At 39.3% G+C, this 14553-nt stretch overlaps 1 protein-coding gene across 4 annotated transcripts in view; it reads right to left on the bottom strand.

Annotated features, from left to right (window-relative positions):
• Positions 1-14553, bottom strand: part of SPAG1 (sperm associated antigen 1) — a 99773-nt gene that overhangs the window by 11540 nt on the left and 73680 nt on the right. For 3 of the 4 annotated variants that reach the window (XM_027131507.1, XM_027131506.1, XM_027131509.1), the window contains 3 exons: positions 11570-11722; positions 2096-2262; positions 310-438 (listed from right to left, as the gene is read on the bottom strand). In XM_027131507.1, coding sequence (XP_026987308.1) covers positions 310-438; positions 2096-2262; positions 11570-11722 — 449 coding nt within the window. The remainder of the gene's footprint in view (positions 1-309; positions 439-2095; positions 2263-11569; positions 11723-14553) is intronic. The other variant, XM_027131508.1, reaches the window with a different exon arrangement.

Raw genomic sequence — 14553 nt, 5'->3', positions numbered from 1 at the left:
AATATCTCTGCCTAATGTTTCATGTTTCAAATAACTCACACTATGTGGCCAAATGACAGTCCCCATAAATCTTGGTACATCTAAGCTCTAAAACAGAATATTACAGAGGATTTTTTTTCTTCCAATTTGCTGAAAAACTTTCCTCAAGCTTTTCTTCCTACATTGTTTTCAAGTCTTTGGTATCCAGTCTCACTAATAATTAGTACACAAATATGAACAGAAAGAGCTGATTATTCTTGTGCTCATGATTCACTATCACATATCTATAGTATGGTTAGTATATGCACGTTATTAGTAATGAATAGCTACCCTTTACTGAGTAAATGCTTTGTGCCAGGCCCCATTCATAATGGATTCTAGAAGCTAGAGATCTCCATGTTTTTCCCAGGACTGCTGAACCATCTAAAAGCCTTGGCAGAAGTTCCCGGCATCTTCTTTCTAGGCAATGAAAAGGGTGAGCCATTGGGACATCACGGCTCAGCATGTCTGCAAGATGAAGCTCGACACAGACACACATGGGGTTCCTAAAGCAGGCAGGAGAAATGGAGCCTCAGCCAGCTTTCAAGCAGAAGGCAAGCGTGAAGCCACATTAAACACTCTGCACAAAGTTCTGAGATAAGCACTGTGAGGATGTATGTATGGATGTGAACAACTACGATACAAGGCAGAAGGAGGTACTGCTAGATATATGTTGTAGGGCTTTTTTTTTTTTTTTTGGAAAACCTATAGTTTATTTTATAAGAAAATTGGGATTAAATTACAAGGATCCATGTGATCCCAACTTCTGTCAGTCGTTTCATGGTTTGTGAGGCTCTGGTCCCTTCCCTTGGCATGGTGGCACAGCCTGAAAAAAATGTTTACTTTCTTGTTGTTACTTAATAGAGATCTTCCTGGGCATGTTCCCCAAAACACTCCACAGGATGGGAGAAAGGTGCTACTACAGAGTAACAATTTTTGTTCCTACTCCCTCTCTGCTTTGTAAAACCAAAGTCAGATGTTATATAGCCCTATCCCCAACCTTAAATGTAAACAACCAAACGATGTTTTAAATTAAAGCCTTGCATCTTTGGCATTCTAGAATTTCTGCATGGTGAGATTTATAAAATTCATATGGAAGTACATAGAAGTTCTTATAATAAATGATGGCATTCCCTAAGACTTAATTTTTAGATCTCTCAATTATACTTTGTAAAACCTTGGTGATCTCATCTAACCTCATAACTTGAAATATCATTTATAACCTGCCTGCTTTCAAGTTTATATGTCAATACAACCTCCCTCCCCTCTCAAACTCTAAGTTCTTTTGAATGTCTAGTAGGTTTTCTGAACTTGATGTGTCCACAATTGAGCTCTTGATTGTTCCAAATCTAATTTTTCTGCGGTTTTCCCATCTAATAAATGGCACTTCCATCCTTCTACTTTCTCAAGACAGAAACCCTGAAATTATCTGTAGCTCTTCTCCCACATCCAACTAGTCAGCTTTACCTTTAAATTGTAACTAGAATCTAATAATTCTCACTACCTCTTCTACTACCCTCTTTATTCAAGCCACCCTTATCTCTTGACTGGATTATTATGGTAGTTTCTTAATGCCCCTATCTCTTCCTTCCTTGGCTTTCTATAACTGAATCTCATCACAGTAGCCAGGGTGATTCGTAGGGCTTTATTTTGCTTGATTATTTCAAAAACATCAATCTCATTAAACTAGCCTTGCCACATACATGGTGTGTAGAGAACTATATGCTACTCAATTCTTTTTTCTTATTTTAAAAATAATGCTGACTTAACGTTTATTAAGAGGCTACTATAAGCTTACACAGTCAGCACATGTGCTAAGTATTTCATATGCAACTCTCCATTTATTCCTGAGAATAACTCCATGAGACAGCTACTCATATTTCCCCCTTTCATATACAAACACTGGAGGTATGGGGCAACTTCCTAAGACTCTGCAGTTAGAAAGAGGGAGAACAGGGTCTTAACTTAAACCCATAGCGGATGCCTAAGTTCAGGCACTTATCCTTCTGCTTTACTGTGAAAATATATGCACAGCTCCCGATAACCCTCAGAAGAAATAAGTATAGGCTTCCCCTACCTGTGATGCCCGGTTGGTGATGGCTGCAGGAACCTCCCACTTGGTCTGGCGGCGTCTCTGCCACAGGCCGCCAAGCTCGCAACTGTGCGGAAGTGGGCACAGCAGGAATGGGCGACAGCTTCTCCCGCCAGCTTGGTCCATCCAGGGCCATGAGGATTTTTGTTATCCTAAAAAGAAAACCAGATTCCTCTGTTGATCATGCAATTTGCTTTCTACATGACTGGAGGTCATATCAAGAGTAAAATGTACAAATGCGATGCATTTCTGTACTTCCCTGTAGAAAGTACACAATCAAGCCATTTGCTATCCACATAAACAGTCTTAAAAAGGACTCTTAAAAATTGCCCCAGGGCTTCCCTGGTGGCGCAGTGGTTGACAGTCCGCCTGCCGATGCAGGGGACATGGGTTCGTGCCCCCGTCTGGGAAGACCCCATATGCCGCGGAGCGGCTGGGCCCGTGAGCCATGGCCGCTGAGCCTGCGCGTCCGGAGCCTGTGCTCCGCAACGGGAGGGGCCACAACAGTGAGAGGCCTGCATACCACAAAAAAAAAAAAAAAAAAAAATTGCCCCAAACTATGTAACTTTAGATCCTTTTTGCATCACAAGAAAAAATTAAGACATTTCTAATTAGTTTAAAAAATTTTTAATGTATATGCAATAGAATTTTAATTTTAAAAAAAGTGAAGTATAAAACTGAAAGTTAGGAGGCCTAGAAGAAATATCCCCTGCATAACATTTCATATAATTACTAAATTGATAATGTACTACTCTTGAGAATAATCAGAATTACTTTGGAATTTCTATGCCCAAAGTGTATACAAAACACAGGTATATAACCCTGGCTGTTAAAAGTGATGAGGAGTAGCAGTTACATGGAATAGTGCTTCTTCTAGAAACATTTACCTGTGGTTAAGATACTCTTTACCTTGTGTTTTTTTACATCTCTAAAATTATCCACTCTTTTTGTTTTCATATGCATAAAGATGAAAGAATAGGATATTGCAGTCTACTACGAGGGCCCTTGTATTAATGACATTTGCTAATGGCTATCATAATATTGAAATAACATCCCGGATTATCACTTTCTCATCACTTTAAACTTACAAAATATCATACTTAGATTTTAAAACAAAACTGAATTATGTCTTTGGGAAAAATCTGGTTTCAAAAAAAAGGTGGTTCCCACCCACCAGAAAGACAAGATCCAGCCTCATCCACCAGAACACAGGCACTAGTCACCTCCACAGGGAAGCCTACACAACCCACTGAGCCAACCATAGCCACCGGGGACAGACACCAAAAACAACAGGAACTACGAACCTGCAGCCTGCAAAAAGGAGACCCCAAACACAGTAAGATAAGCAAAATGAGAAGACAGAGAAACACATAGCAGATGAAGGAGCAAGGTAAAAACCCACCAGACCAAACAAATGAAGAGGAAATAGGCAGTCTATCTGAAAAGGAATTCAGAGTAATGAGAGTAAAGATGATCCAAAAACTTGGAAATAGAATGGAGAAAATACAAGAAACGTTTAACAAGGACCTAGAAGAACTAAAGAGCAAACAAACAATGATGAACAACACAATAAATGAAATAAAAATTCTCTAGAAGGAATCAACAGCAGAATAACTGAGACAGAAGAACGGATAAGTGACCTGGAAAATAAATTGATGGAAATAACCACCGCAGAGCAGAATAAAGAAAAAAGAATGAAAAGAATTGAGGACAGTCTCAGAGACCCCTGGGACAACATTAAATGCACTAACATTTGAATTATAGGGGTCCCAGAAGAGGAAAAGAAAAAGAAGGGGACTGGGAAAATATTTGAAGAGATTATAGTTGAAAACTTCCCTAATATGGGAAAGGAAATAGTTAATCAAGTCCAGGAAGCACAGAGAGTCCCATATAGGATAAATCCAAGGAGAAACATGCCAAGACACACATTAATCAATCAAAAATTAAATACAAAGAAAAATATTAAAAGCAACAAGGGAAAAACAACAAATAACATACAAGGGACTCCCCATAAGGTTAACAGCTGATCTTTCAGCAGAAACTCTGCAAGCCAGAAAGGAGTGGCAGGACATATCTAAAGTGATGAAAGGGAAAAAACTACAACCAAGATTACTCTACCCAGCAAGGATCTCATTCAGATTCGACGGAGAAATTAAAACCTTTACAGACAAGCAAAACCTGAGAGAATTTAGCACCACCAAACGACCTTTACAACAAATACTAAAGGAACTTCTCTAGGCAGGCAACACAAGAAAAGGAAAAGACCTACAATAACAAACTGAAAACAATGGGTAATAAAAACATACATATCGATAACTACCTTAAATGTAAATGGATTAAATGCTCCAACCAAAAGACACAGACTGGCTGAATGGATACCAAAACAGATCCATATATATGCTGTCTACAAGAGACCCATTTCAGACCTAGGGGCACATACAGACTGAAAGGGGATGGAAAAAGATATTCCATGCAAGTGGAAATCCAAAGAAAACTGGAGCAGCAATTCTCATATCAGACAAAATAGACTTTAAAATAAAGACTGTTACAAGAGACAAAGAAGGACGCTACATAATGATCAAGGGCTCAATCCAAGAAGAAGATATAGCAATTGTAAATATTTATGCATCCAACATAGGAGCACCTCAATACATAAGGCAAATGCTAACAGCCATAAAAGGGGAAAGCGACAGTAACACAATCATAGTAGGGGACTTTAACACCCCACTTTCACCAATGGACAGATCATCCAAAATGAAAATAAATAAGGAAACACAGCTTTAAATGATACATTAAACAAGATGGACTTAATTGATATTTATAGGACATTCCATCCCAAAACAACAGAACACACTTTCTTCTCAAGTGCTCATGGAACATTCTCCAGGATAGATCATATCTTGGGTCACAAATCAAGGCTTGGTAAATTTAAGAAAATTGAAATCGCATCAAGTATCTTTTCTGACCACAATACTATGAGACTAGATATTAATTACAGGAAAAAATCTATAAAGAATACAAACACGTGGAGGCTAAACAGTATACTTACTACTTAATAACCAAGAGATCACTGAAGAAATCAAAGTGGAAATCAAAAAATACCTAGAAACAAATGACAATGAAAACACAAAGACCTGGAACCTATGGGATGCAGCAAAATCAGTTCTAAGAGGGAAGTTTATAGCAATACAATCCTACCTCAAGAAACAAGAAACATCTGCAACAACCTAACCTTACACCTAAAGCAATTAGAGAAAGAAGAACAAAAAACCCCACAAAGTTAGCAGAAGGAAAGAAATCATAAATATCAGATCAGAAATAAATGAAAAAGAAATGAAGGAAACAATGGCAAAGATCAATAAAACTAAAAGCTGGTTCTTTGAGAAGATAAACAAAATTGTTAAACCATTAGTCAGACTCATCAAGAAAAAAAGGGAGAAGGCTCAAATCAATAGAATTAGAAGTGAAAAAAGAGAAGTAACAACTGACACCGCAGAAATACAAAAGATCATGAGAGATTACTACAAGCAACTATATGCCAATAAAATGAACAACCTGGAAGAAATGGACAAATTCTTAGAGAAGCACAACCCTCTGAGACTAAACCAGAAAGAAACAGAAGATATAAACAGACCAATCACATGCACTGAAACTGAGACTGTGATCAAAAATCTTCCAACAAACAAAAGCCCAGGATCAGATGGCTTCACAGGCGAATTCTATCAAATATTTATAGAAGAGCTAACACCTATCCTTCTCAAACTCTTCCAAAATATAGCAGAGGGAGGAACACTCCCAAACTCATTCTACCAGGCCACCATCACCCTAATACCAAAACCAGACAAAGATGTCACAAAGAAAGAAAACTACAGGCCAATATCACTGATGAACACAGATGCAAAAATCCTCAACAAAATATAAGCAAACAGAATCCAACAGTACATTAAAAGTATCATACACTTGGGTTTCCCTGGCAGCGCAGTGGTTGAGAGTCCACTTGCCAATGCAGGGGACACGGGTTCTTGCCCTGGTCCGGGAAGATCCCACATGCCGCGAAGCGGCTAGGCCCGTGAGCCATGGCCACTGAGCCTGCGCGTCTGGAGCCTGTGCTCTGCAACGGGAGAGGCCACAACAGTGAGAGGCCCGCGTACAGCAAAAGAACAAACAAACAAACAAACAACAAAAAAGTATCATACACCATGATCAAGTGGGGTTTATCCCAGGAATGCAAGGATTCTCCAATATACGCAAATCGAACAATGTGATAAACCATATTAACAAAATGAATAAAAACCATATGATCATCTCAATAGATGCAGAAAAAGCTTTTAACAAAATTCAACACCCATTTATGATAAAAACGCTCCGGGAAGTAGGCACAGATGGAACTTACCTCAGCATTATAAAGGCCATATATGACAAACCCACAGCCAACGTCGTCCTCAGTAGTGAAAAACTGAAACTATTTCCACTAAGATCAGGAAGAAGACAACGTTGCCCACTCTCACCACTGTTATTCAACATAGTTTTGGAAGTTTTAGCCACAGCAATCAGAGAAGAACAAGAAATAAAAGGAATCCAAACCAGAAAAGAAGTAAAGCTGTCACTGTTTGCAGATGACATGATACTATACATAGAGAATCCTAAAGATGCTACCAGAAAACTACGAGAGCTAATCAATGAATTTGGTAAAGTAGCAGGATACAAAATTAATGCACAGAAATCTCTGGCATTGCTATACACTAATGATGAAAAATCTGAAAGAGAAATTAAGGAAACACTCCTATTTACCACTGCAACAAAAAGAATAAAATACCTAGGAATAAACCTACCTAAGGAGACAAAAGACTTGTATGCAGAAGACTATTAGACACTGATGAAAGAAATTAATGATACAAACAGATGGAGAGATATACCATGTTCTTGGATTGGAAGAATCAACATTGTGAAAATTACTATACTACCCAAAGCAATCTACAGATTCAATGCAATCCCTATCAAACTACCAATGTTATTTTTCACAGCACTAGGACAAAAAATTGCACAATTCGTATGGAAACACAAAAGACCCCAAATAGCCAAAGGAATCTTGAGAAAGAAAAATGGAGCTGGAGGAATCAGGCTCCCTGACTTCAGACTATACTACCAAGCTACAGTAATCAAAGAGAGCATGGTACTGGCACAAAAACAGAAATACAGATCAATGGAACAGGATAGAAAACCCAGAGATAAACCCACGCACCTATGTCACCTTATTTTTGATAAAGGCAAGAATATACAATGGAGAAAAGACAGCCTCTTTAATAAGTGGTTCTGGGAAAACTGGACAGCTACGTGTAAAAGAATGAAATTAGAATACTCCCTAACACCATACACAAAAATAAACTCAAAATGGATTAAAGACCTAAATGTAAGGCCAGGCACTATAAAACTCTTAGAGGAAAACATAGGCAGAACACTCTTATGACATAAATCACAGCAAGATCCTTTTTGACCCACCTCCTAGAGAACTGGAAATAAAAATAAAAATTAAAAAAACGAGACATTTCTCCAAAGAAGATATACAGATTGCCAACAAACACATGAAAGGATGCTCAACATCACTAATCATTAGAGAAATGCAAATCAAAACTACCATGAGGTATCACCTCACACCAGTCAGAATGGCCATCATCAAAAAATCTACAAACAATAAATGCTGGAGAGGGTTTGGAGAAAAGGGAACCCTCTTGCACTGTTGGTGGGAATGTAAATTGATACAGCCACTATGGAGAACAGTATGGATGTTCCTTAAAAAACTAAAAATAGAACTACCATACGACCCAGCAATCCCACTACAGGGCATATACCCTGAGAAAACCATAATTCAAAAAGAGTCATGTACCCCAATGTTCACTGCAGCTCTATTTACAATAGCCACGACACGGAAGCAACCTAAGTGTCCACTGACAGAAGAATGGATAAAGATGATGTTGATAAAATGGATAAAATATTCCATATACACAATGGAATATTACTCAGCCATAAAAAGAAACAAAATTGAATTATTTCTAGTGAGGTAGATGGACCTAGAGTCTGTCATACAGAGTGAAGTAAGTCAGAAAGAGGAAAACAAATACCGTATGCTAACACATATATATGGAATCTAAATTAAAAAAAAAAAAGAAAAGCTTCTGAAGAACCTGAGGGCAGGACAGGAATAAAGATGCAGAAGTAGAGAATGGACTTGAGGACACGGGGAGGGAGAAGGGTAAGCTGGGATGAAGTGAGAGAGTGGCACGGATATATATACACTACCATATGTAAAACAGCTAGCTAGTGGGAAGCAGCTGTATAGCACAGGGAGATCAGCTCGGTGCTTTGTGACCACCTAGAGAGGTGGGATAGGGAGGGTGGGAGACTCAAGAGGGAGGAGATATGGGGATATATGTATATGTATAGCTGATTCACTTTGTTATAAAGCAGAAACTAACACACCATTGTAAAGCAATTATACTCCAGTAAAGATGTTAAAAATAAATAAATAATTTTAAAAAGGTGGTCCCCAAGACTGATAAAGTTACTGGTAATTAGTAGAATGCATTCCAATTAGTTAGCTCAGTAGTACTTTTTCTGTGAAAACTATTTTATATTTATATAGAGGCAAATGTAATACATACACTTTCCCTGCAATTTCATAAACCGAAATTTCAATAGTGATCTTTGGCTATGATAACCACATCTCATATATTTTAGTGTAAAAAATAAATTTGAAAAAATAAATGTATAACCACCCACAACAGCAGAAGAAAAAGAAAGAAAATTTTAGAAAAAAAGAATTTTCAAGCAAAACTTGTATTACCAGCAGAGAGGTAAGGAAGAAGCAGCTGAAAAGAGATGATGTGTTGCCTGGGAATAAATAAGTATATGCAGGGAAATGTAACACGTAAGATTCCTGGGGAGGGATATGGTTAATGGAAGACACATACAAAATAGGCACAGATGTTTAAATTTAAGAAAAAAAAAAGCTGCTGTGGCTTTGGTGGCAAAGCAAGCATAAATATGGGATTCATGAAAAGGTATAGTGAAATTTTCTAAATGGATATTTTATAGAAGATATATATGGCAAAACCAGACAAAGCCTCCTCATCTTATAAAACGACATATCAGCAAGAGCCATTCAATTAAAAAACATGAATGAGTCTTAAAAGTCAATTTGTGTAAAAGAACCTTCTTGAGTACATATAAAAATTACAATACAGTCCTCAAAAAGCTAAACAGAATTACCACATGACCCAGCAATTCCATGCCTAGGTGTACGCCAAAAGGAACTGAAAACACGTATGCAAACAAAACCTTGCACGTGAATGTTCAGAGCAGCACTATTCACAACAGCCAAATGGTGCAAACAGCTGAAAGGTCCATCAACGGATGAATGGATAAACACAATGTGATACATCCATACAACAGAATATTATTCAGTCATAAAAAGAAATGACGTCAACACACATGCCACACCGCGGACCAACCTTGAAAACATTATGCTAAGTGAAATAAGCCAGACACCAAAGGTACATATTGTATGATTCTATTTATATGAACTATCCAGAAAGGGTAAATCCATAGAGACAGCAGGTCAGGTGCTTGGAAAGGCAGAATGAGGAGTGGCTGCTTAAGGGGGACAGAGTTTCCCTTTGGGGATGAAATATTTTGGAACTAGTTAAAGGTGGTGGCTGCACAACACTGTGAGTGTACTGAAGGCTGCTAAACTGTACACCTTAAAATAGTTAATTTAGCTGTTATGTGAATTTTACTTCAATATTTTAACAAAGTATAATGCAGAAGGTTCAGAAATGTGAATGCCCAGTCTTTCAGACATAAATTCCTCCCTTCAGACCATTCAGCCTATCATTATGAACCAGATTTCCTAAAACACCTCCTCAACAGGCCCCTTGTCTCTCTGTCAGATGCTTCTTTGTTTCATGAGAACCCCTAACCCTGGGAAAAGATCCTACTTTCCCCAACCATCTCGGAGACTCCCACACAGAGGATGGGCAAATTAAGAGCAGAATTCCACAGCATGGGGGAGCCACGCTCTGTCTGTTGGAGAATGCATTCATTCCACGCAATTTTACTGAGGATGCCTACTGTACAAAGTACCGCAACTACAGAGACAGATAAAACACAACCCCGACCTCCAGGAACTCCTAGAAGAATAAGAGAAAAAGAACTTTACAAAAAGAGAAGGCAGAGAATTTACAAACAATATGGAAAGAAGGCATAGGTGGTAGGAGAGGAGCCTGAAGGGCACGTGTGCTGGGGAGATGGTGGATCAGGGAAAGTCCTCTTCTTCGGGACAAGAAGGAATTAACCAGACAAAAAGGGGGAAGAAGAGCCTTCAGACACATATGAGGAGGCAGCAGATGACGTGCAGCGAGGCAGCTGTGCAGCAGGAGAAAAGGCTAGGAGAGCTCTCAGTGACACGCCTGATTTTACAGGATGGAGACCAAGCTGTGAATGCCCACGGTTCCATCTGGTCCCACTCAGATCCAATAACCAATATCTACCCTTTACTTCCGGACAGGCTGGGACCAGACAGGTCCTGAGCGACCAGAGTAGAAGCACCAAGCCCACTCTCCACACGGATCTTTCCAAGAGTTTTTCTCCAAAGTGCAGTGGGACCACGTGGGGAGGTAAGGCAGGATCTCAAAAAAGGAATTAATCCGAAACCTGCCATTCTCATTTTCCATAGCTTTGTTCAAGGTCCCCTCGTGGTCTCTCAACGCCCTTCACCTCTCCAACAACTGTGGCCCACACAGACAAAGGTAGCCTCACCTCTCTGTGATCCCCACCTCACTAATGTTCACACTCGGGGAGAATCTGTCTTATGTTAAGTTGTTCCCCCCAGCTATGTTCTAGTTTACTTAAAGACAGAGGCTATGTCATTTTTTTTTTTTTCCCTTTCTGTCTTTTTGTGGGGAGTGGGGCATGGTACGCTAGACCAACACAAGGCTCAGTGTACTATACACATACTTGGAAGAAATTATACTTTGGACAAATGGGACCAGAAAAATATTCTACATACCTAGAAATGTTATCCAAGTAGTAATTTTCAAAGTTCACCTGAAAGCAATTTATGAAGTCTGGAAATTCTTACCTTCCCATTCTCACCCAGGGGGTAAATAGGTCATAATATAAATTAGAACCAAATTCTGTGCTATTTTGCCATTTTAAGTTAATACTCATCCTAGATGAGTGTCTATTTAAAGGGCACATAACACAAATATCTAGCAGGCCCATGAAGATATCCATCAAAACCATTTGGTTTTGAAGGAATGAAAGAAGACAATCATTCATGTAATGCCAATAACAAAGAACACGTCTACACTTTGACATCGTTCTTGAAGGAGGGGAGGAAAATAAAATCTCATTCCATTAGAAAACAACTAGACCTCAGGCGGCTGCCTCTGATCAGGTTACCTGTTAACACTGTCATTTGCTATCTGGATTCCGCAGTCTATTTGCAACACTGTTTTATAATCCACATAAGCTTTCTGATACTGCTCTAAAGCTTCATAGGCCATTGCTCGTCGAAGAAGAGGCTTGATTGAGAATGGACGAAGTTCCAGAGCCCTAAAGGAGACAGAAATATTACACTGTCATTTGTTTTGAAAATTACTCCCTTACTTACGCTAACTGAATGTATCCGATAGGACTGGACTCTCACATGCATTCATATCTGATATTTTACCTTGGGGATCTGGCAACATACCAGAAAGGCAAACCCAGAGTAGCAGAGCAATCAAATCTGTGGTTACTTCCTTTCTTTTAAAACAGTATCGAAGCCTGCTCTTTCCCCCAGTGAGACTGAACTCCCCGAGAGCAGGCGGTGCCCTCCCTCCCACTCCCCTGTGTACTAGCAGAGCCTATCATGGCACCAAGCACAGAGTAGGCTTTCAACAGGTTCTTGTTATTGACAGATTAAAAGGAAAATTTTTATTTGCACCCATGTATTTAATAAGGCACTTAGCACAGAACCACAAAACCTACACTGCATTTTGAAAATAAGCTCTCCAAAACTTAATACAGTTGATTATGATTTATTTGCTGCCAAAGGGCTTCAAACATAGACCCGAGGAAATCAAGGGAGTAAGTACCCAATAATTTCTTGTAAGTCATGAATTTTCACCTTGTACTTTTTAGCCTATGAAGCATTTCCAATATCACTAGAGATGTATTTCAAGGTTATGTTCCTTGGTTTTGTCTGAAGTAACTGCTTAAAGCTACCTCACTACTTAAGGCACTTCATTATATTCTGAAACAAAGAATACAATCAAAAGATTGTATTTATGAATGAAAACTATTGTACTCTTAGTTTTAACAAAATCAGCTGAAACTGTAAAGAAGTACTCCGTGCAGAGATCCTATGAAGAGCTAATAATCCACTAACAAATCTCCGTGCCAGACTGCCCACAGCGGGCATAAAGGTTTGCTCTTCTGGTAATTCTTATGCATGAGCAGTTTATAGATCAGACATTTAACTTGCTTCAGGAAAAGCACGAGTGAGGGCTTCTTGACTTTTTCCCCAACAGTCCTAGAGATCTGCTGTCTATACCTGTCTACAGTGATCTGGAAGGAGGAAGCTCCGACAACATCTGCCATTGCTAGTCTCTGCAGACATTCTCATCTAATGTCACAACAAGCCTGCAAGGTAAATAGTAACATGTTCATGTTGCAGGTGAGGAAACGGAGAGACACAGGGAGCAGTCTGCCCACGTGCCCATTCTTCTGAATTTAAGCTGCAGGAAAGCACTGGCGTTGCGGGAGCTGATCACCACTGTATCCCAGTGCCTAGATCACTGCCAGGCCACTGGAGGGACTCAGCAAACCCCTCCCAAATGAACCTGCAGGGCCTACACGCTTTCTACCACGAACAGAAACAAGAGCACCACAGATAAAGGAACTCAGAGTCACCTGCCATTCAGGGATCCCCAACCCGTGGGCCACGGACCGGTACCGGTCCACGGCCTGTTAGGAGCCAGTCTGCACAGCAGGAGGTGAACGGTGGATGAGCAAGTGAAGCTTCATCTGCCGCTCCCCATCTTCGCAGCCCCTTGCATTACTTCCTGAACCATCCCCCCAATCCGAGGAAAAGTTGTCTTCCGCGAAACTGGTCCCTGGTGCCAAAAAGGCTGGGGACCGCTGCTCTACATCTTACAGATACTCAACTGGGTGTGTTCCTCAGCTGTGTATCATAGAATTTGTTCTAGAAATGTCATTAAACCTAATTAGCTTCATTTCTTTGAAAAATAACCAATTTTGCTTTGCCTAAGTGTTAGGATTGGGGATGATTTTAATGATCTTCTTTGCGTTGTACTGGGTTTTAAGACTTTTTTGTATAATAGGTATGTATTACTCTTGCGACCAGTAAAAGTTATTTTAAAAATAAAATTAAAGTCCATTAAAAACACTCAAACACTAGAAAACAGGTTTCTGGGCATCTGTACCACTGCCTTAAATCTACCTTAGTTAAATGCTTAGGGAATATTAACTACACAGTGATTATAAATATAGGTCACAAACACAAGACTACCCCCATTTTACCAAAGACTTCCAACACCCAAGGTGCTATTTATCCACAAGAGAGACCTGAGGTAGGCGTGGAATCTAAAACTGAATGAGATGATGCATTTAATTTTTAGCACTGCCCAGCCAAGTAAATGCAAGGTTTTTTCTCTTTAACCGCAATCCTGAAAATGAATGTGAGCTTTTAAGTGAGAATTCCACTAGAAGAAAAAAAGAAAAAAAAAAAGCACATCCATTCATAAAAACAAACACAGAGAACTTTTAAACCAGAGTTTACAAAAGCTTAACTATTCAAGTTAACACAGGTAAGACTCTTAAATCGTCTTCTAATTTCAAGTTCGTCTGTGAGCAACAAAGATGAGAAAAAGCAGAGAATTACTAGGCAACATTCATTCGTCTTGATTCTGTCAGAATACCCTCAGTGGAAAATCAGTGAAAGATTTTTGATGTGGTTTAGATAACCCAAAAAGATTCTCTGACAGATGGGAACAGTGAAGATTTTTCTTTTAGCTGATAAGCAATTATGAGAATGACAAGTAATTTCTAGAAATAATTCTAGAATTTCTAGAAATAATTCTAGAATTATTTCTAGAAATTGTTTTATTGTTTAAAATCATTTGATTTTAAACTTTTCTTAGGTGTCATAACCCTGTTTCATGCTTCACCTGGAAGCCTAACCTAGAAACCTGGAGATGCTGAGGGGAGGAGAGGGCAGGGCCTGCAGCCACTGAGCTCCTCAAACAGCCTCATGCTCCCAGCAGCTGCTCTCCATAAGCCCCTGGGAAAGAGCTCAAGGGAAGTGCTTCAGAGTAGGCCCCAGGAGTGTAGACACTTAAAATCAAAGACTTTCCCCCAAAAATGCATACAAAGTTATTTCA

This window comes from Aethalodelphis obliquidens, unplaced genomic scaffold (genome assembly GCF_003676395.1).
Source record: "Aethalodelphis obliquidens isolate GAN/ISIS:26980383/991018 unplaced genomic scaffold, ASM367639v1 scaffold39, whole genome shotgun sequence".
NCBI classification, from domain to species: domain Eukaryota; kingdom Metazoa; phylum Chordata; class Mammalia; order Artiodactyla; family Delphinidae; genus Aethalodelphis; species Aethalodelphis obliquidens.
This window is presented reverse-complemented; position numbering and strand designations above follow the sequence as displayed.